The 6,029-nt window shown below is 49.4% G+C and overlaps 1 protein-coding gene across 1 annotated transcript in view; it reads left to right on the forward strand.

Moving 5' to 3' along the window:
* THADA (THADA armadillo repeat containing) overlaps positions 1-2,097 on the forward strand; it is a 128,111-nt gene extending 126,014 nt beyond the window's left edge. Inside the window, exon 38 of the mRNA XM_064158409.1 lies at positions 982-2,097. Coding sequence (XP_064014479.1) covers positions 982-1,299 — 318 coding nt within the window. The 3' untranslated portion in view covers positions 1,300-2,097. The remainder of the gene's footprint in view (positions 1-981) is intronic.
* Positions 2,098-6,029: the final 3,932 nt, after the last annotated feature.

Below are 6,029 nucleotides of genomic sequence, written 5' to 3' on the forward strand. Positions count from 1 at the left end.
GATGATCATTACTCTAGAACTGATTTACAGTTTGTTTCAAATTCACATGGACAATATATAGAATAAAAATGAGAGTTTGGTGACTGTTTCCTGGTAATATCAGCATAAAATTGGAGAGACCAATATGCAGACATTGAAAGAGATGAATAGTTACTTCACAAGTCATTGTTGATTTAAAAAAAATGAGGCTGTAACTTAATTGCATTCAGCATCATTGCAGACACTGAATTTAATCTGCTGCCAGGCATATCTAGCATTCAAGAACAGTGCTCTCCCAACTGCTGGCACTTCCAGAGATGCGATGTAAATGTTTGGTAACCTTTTGCTATCTTCCATGTGCACAGCACATGAAACAGCTCTGCTCACATCAGTCATTGTCTCTAGGGTTCTTTACATAAAAACTTTGCCACGTTGGTTCTGTAAAACCTAATGCTGTGCTCTTTTTATCTTGAAAAGACTGTCGAAATCAAAGCAATGCTTGAAGGTAAACCGGAAGGAGCAGGAGCGACTACATCTTTGAGGAGTTTGTTGATAATTAATATGACCCATGAAATATGATTTTTTTTCTTAGGCCTGTGGTTTAGGTACACCTTTCTGATGTTTCACTGACTGATACAATTTTCCTTTTTCATGTAAACCACTCAAAATGCTCCCTGCTATAGCAAGTTACCATACTGGTTAGAGAGCGGTCTCTGTGAAAGGCAAGCAGTCATTAAGGATTAGTACCACTATTTACTTCCACTGATTTCCAGGAGTTATATCATAACTGCCTGATTTGCAGAGGTAAATTTTCTTCAACAAAGGTTTTTCAAACCTTTGAAAAATCATACACATGAATTTTTACTTTATTTAATACAAAGAAGCAGTTCTGTAACAGCCTCTATTGTCCCTGTTTCTCTAGTATGTTCTTTAATATCTGTTATTATTGTCTGATTATTAGCTAGTACTTTTCTAACCACTGTTGTTTTTCTTTTTGTTAAGGAAGAAGATGATTACATATTTGATAAAGGAGAAGTCAATTTTTGGGCAGAGAAGTTGACTCACATCAGGCAGCTTAGTAAGCACCTTCTCCAGCTTATATCAGTAACTCATCTAGCTTTACCAGATCACGCAGAACTTCATCGACTGTCAAGAATAGCACTGGATCAAGCTCAGATCATTGAACATCTTCTTAGAGCACTGCCTCCAACTCCAGAATTTTCCAAAACTGCAGAATTCACAAGGTTGTCTATTGAAAATGAAAGGTTATCAGTCTGCCTTAAAATATTCAATCTGCTGAAACCTGATGATACTTGCTGAATGAACGTTCACCCTCAGGGAGCTGAGCACATGCTGCTTGAATGTTCAGGGAAACTGAATTGTAACAATACTCAAGGAATAACAATTTTGGTAGCATGGTTTGTTATAGCTACTGTAGGAAGTAATGGAGCTAAACCTAATATTTCCTATTCATCCAGGTGCAGGCCACCTGTGTATTATGGTTTATCCCACATTTTTTTACCCCCTGTATTTTAATATCAAGAAAATTTGATTTTGTCTCAAGATATAAAATGGAAATTATTAAACTAATATACTATATTTTATGTGTTTCTGAAAGCAGGAGAAACAAGCCTTGGACTCTTTGTCCATGACAACTTTTAGACAACATTTTACATTATATTGCATTTTCCTCTGAAGGAAGGCAAGAATTCTCACTTTGGTAGGAACCTTGCTTCCCACATGGCAACAGTTAGTTATACTTCTTCATGCCCCTCTTTTCTCATAAGTCAAATATCTACTTTTATAAAGTTGCTCCAAAGTGAAAACTGCTGTCCCATTGTGAAGAAAAGAGTTTCTTCTTTACTTCAGAATACCTTTCTCAGCAAGCAGTCTTAGAAAGTAAGGTCCTGCTCAGTGAAGTTAGGCCCCCAGAGGTGTCCCAGAAGTGATTTGGTACTGCAGCACTCAGGTGAGGCAGGCATGGGGAACACATTGGAGTGCTCAGCAGTACCACTGTCTGAAACAAAAATGTTTGTTGTGCCTTGCAGATGTGTTTTTCTTGGAACTGAAAGTGAGCTTCAATATTAAAATGAGGCATCCATGCTAAATACTTTAAAATGAGTTATTCACTGTCTTGTGATTGAGTGCTGCAACCTTACCTTTGTCTGGGGCACAGCTGGGCACAGCCAGAACAGAGGTATACCTGGGCATACCTTGCTGTTTCAGTCGCCTTGGAAGAATAACAGTAAACGCTTCTTCATGGAATTGCACATTGGCACAGTTTAGTCGTAAACAGGTAACCAGCAGTGCTTCGCTCGGCCAGTGCCGCGCCACGGCCAGCAGGTGGCGATACAGCACCGCCTACGCTCCCGGGCGCCCAGACGGCGCTCGCCCCCCTGGGCGCTAGAGGGACTCGGCCCAGCGCTTGAACTCACCGAGTCCGGCTTGGAACGCAGGGCTGTGGGTTTACTTCGCCCGGGGCTGGCTTGAACTCGCCAAGGCTTGGTTGTCTTAACCTCACCGGTGGTTGGTTTAGCCGTGCCAGGGACTGGGGGAGCCTTGCTAGGACGTGGTGTGGACCTGCTGTGGTGCGCAATAATCAGTTACTTCCTGGTTCTTGAGTTCGAATAGAATCTGCTGTAAATCAAGTTAAGCTTCCGAATTAGGTTGAGTGGACACCTGAAACGTGCAGAAGACCCAAGTTGCTACTGAGAGGTAACTCTGGAACAAGAGTGGATACTTGCTCTAAGTTCCAGCATTGAGGGGTACTTACATAATACACAGTGAAAGTTGATACTGCAGTGGGGAAAAGCAGAAAGTCTGAATGGGAGGTGAGAAGGTGTTTCACAGAATGCACGCTGCCCAACTTAACAACCCACACTGCAGTTCAGCTCACAGTAATTCGCAGCAGTTTTGAGCTGCTGAACAAAAACTAGCCCAGATTATGTCCGGAAGCCACTCACAGGAATAGTTAAGAGCTGTACAGTTAATTAACAGAGACTGGCTTTGCCACACCTTCCCAATGTGTTTGAACCAGTGTAGCAACAGCTTTTATAGTAGAAAGCAAACAGAACTCTGTGTGGTATCAGAATTCCACTCTGGTTGTTTGACCTCACTCATGCCAGTGGTTAGCAGAAACCAGCTTTTTGTGGGTGATTTGTGTTTGCTTGTGTGGGGCCTTTTCGTTGGTTTGGGTTGGGTTTGTTTGTTGTGAGTTTGTTTGTTTTTTTCAGGGGTGGAGTGGGGACTTTATTGTTTGTCTTGGGTTTGTTGTTGGTTGGGGTCTTTTTAAAAGTAGAATTTAAAAGGCTTATGCACATAGATTTTATATTGACAAATGGATGAATGCAGGCAGGTAACACCATAGTAGATCCACAGTGACCATAAAACTTAAGTAACAATGTGCAGCCTTGAGGATTTGGTTAATGGGTAAACCAACTGGTTTGAAAACTCAGTCTTCTTTATCATGGTTTTCCAAGGCTCTCTGTCATTCTACCTTAGGTTATAGAGAGCAATTTTTTTACATGGTTCTTGGCACGTATACATTTCACCACACGCTGCCTGTGACTGTGTAACTTAGTTACTATGCAACTACTCAATCGAGAACCCTTAAACCTAAAGCATCAATTGTAAAAGCGGGTTAGCAGGATTTTATATCAGAGTATTTATTATCTGCCATGTGTTTGATCAGTTTATCCAAGTGTTCTTCCAAATGATGGCAACATACTGCATGATTGTTATGAATTGTTTACTCAGTTCACTAGCAGGCAGGATATATGCTCTGAAGGTGATGTTTTCCTTACAGATACGTTTGGGAGGAGGAAGAGTTTGATCTTGGGACAGTATGCAAGACAATCAAAGTGGGCCAGGGAGAAAGTTACGATAAAATATGCACTGTAATGGGAAATGATGCACATTATGGCATACATTTGCATTGACCTCATGCTCAGATGAACTCCCGTTTTAGAGGCCTTTATTGCTCGGTCAGGAGCAACAAGGCTGGAGGGGGGGAAGGTACGAAGAGTTACATCTCGGTTTGGAATCCCTTAAAGGAAAGCTGCACGGGCTCTCGGCGGGTGCGGGCAGCAGGGGGTGGCAGAGCCCCGCTCAGCGGCCTGGGCCCTGGCTATGGGCCCACCTCTCACCCAGGCGGCGGGGGAATTTGCAGCCGCGGGGCGCGACAGGCTGGAAGCCAGCCTGGTTGTGCCGCTTCCAAAAGCACCAGGAAAGGAGGAACTTCAGAAGGGCTGGGATACGAAAGGCAGGAGGTTTTAGCTTTACTGTCCCCCAGCTGTCCTTTCCCGGGACTTTTTAACATCTCTGTCGCCGAATTCAGCTCAAGACCTCGAACGCCGCACGGGCGCCGCCGATGGCACTGGCGGTGCCTCTGTCCTAGCAGCAGGCTGCACACGGACCTCACAGCCCACCAAGCACTTGCCGCAGCCGCTGGGGCAGACGATGGGGAACCAAACGGGAGCGTGAACCTCATGGTGGCTCGGGAGGCGCCTGTGAAAACCCGCGCAAAGTGCTCGAATAGCCCAGGTTCCATCCCGAAGTTGCCTTCCTTTGGAAATGTGTTTTCCAAGCCCGAGGTTCCTGCTGACGTGGACAGATAGGCACCCTTGGGCCTCCAGGGCCTGCCATCCAGGCTCGGAAGCTAGAGGATAAAACGCCTCTGCTGGCTTTATCAGCAACAGGACTACACGTCCGTCAGTTTTCTCCTTCCCATTTGTCCTGAGGCTGAGTACACGCGGGGGGGAACAGAGGGCGAAGAGTCACTGCTTGCGCCACCTTACTCATAGCGAGTTTGCGCGGCCTTATCGGCGCGGGGGGAAGGGGTGGGGTGTTTTGAACAGTGGCTTCCAGCCCGGAGAAGGAACCTCGCCGGCCGACATGCCACGGCCTTCGCCCCTCCCAACGGCAGGGGTGCAGCCCGGGGGAAGTGCTCCAGGGGAAACGAGCGGGGGCGGCAACCTGGCGCAGGCCGGTGGGTCACAGGACCTTGGCGGCTGCCGGACCGCGGCAGGGGGTGAGCTGCAGGGAGCGAGCATGGGGCGGAGGCCTGGCAGGGGGCGGGGCGGCAATGCATTGCGAGTGAGCGGGGGGAGGAGGGAGCGTCGCCATCAGCCCGGTCTGTGAGGAGCTGGCGCACTCTTAACCGCCAACCGATTCCAGACTCAGGAAAAAAACGAGCTGCCCCAAAGGGAGAAGCTGGAAGGCGCGCAGCCCGCCGGCAGCCCGCCGGTCTCACTAGGGCAGCGTGGGCCCCATTTTTGTTTCAAACCAATTACGTGGCAAAAGTTTATTTTCAGTGGGGCGTGAGGAGGAGGTGGCCTCGGCAATGCCGCGCCTCTCAGGACACTGCGCGTCTGCCTCCACCCAGCAGCAGGCGTAATCCGCCTGGGGAGGGGAGAAGCCGCTCGGCGGCTACGCAGACAACCCCCAGCTCGCTGGCAGGGCTCGACGCCACAGCAACCGAGAAGGCGCCGGATGTTTGAAGAGGGGTGCGAAGAACGGCGTTTCGCAGGGGCGAGCTCTTAAGGCGCTGTGCTACTCTGCTGTGGCCAGTTCGGCGCTGGGGGCGGCTGCGGCCCCCTTTCCCGGCCGTGAATGCGCCTTACTCGGGAGTACTGAGGACTAGCCTCGCAGTACAGATGGGCACTTCCCGCCCACTGCCAGTACCCCCTCCGCCGGCGCTAGCACCCCCTTCCGAAACTTGCAGCGTCCCAGTGGGTCAAAGAAAGGCGGGCTGGACCGGGGCGGAGCGGGCTGGGACGGGCCCGGCAGGCGGCGCGGGGCGGGCGGAACGGGGCACCGCCCCCTTCGGCCGCGGCGGCCGCGGCGTTTATATGGGGGCGGCGCGGGACAGCGCGGAGTTCCCGCACTTCGCCTGCTGCTGCGCAGCTGCTGTTGCCGCCTCGGCTCGACACCCGCCGTCCCGCCCGCCTCCCCTAGCGAGAAGGAGACGGGGCCATTTCGGATCTCAAGCAAACGGCCCCCTCCTGTATAGTCGTGGCTTTTCCAAACCCTCCGAGGAAAGCGGGATCTTT

Source organism: Pogoniulus pusillus, chromosome 18 (genome assembly GCF_015220805.1).
Source record: "Pogoniulus pusillus isolate bPogPus1 chromosome 18, bPogPus1.pri, whole genome shotgun sequence".
NCBI classification, from domain to species: domain Eukaryota; kingdom Metazoa; phylum Chordata; class Aves; order Piciformes; family Lybiidae; genus Pogoniulus; species Pogoniulus pusillus.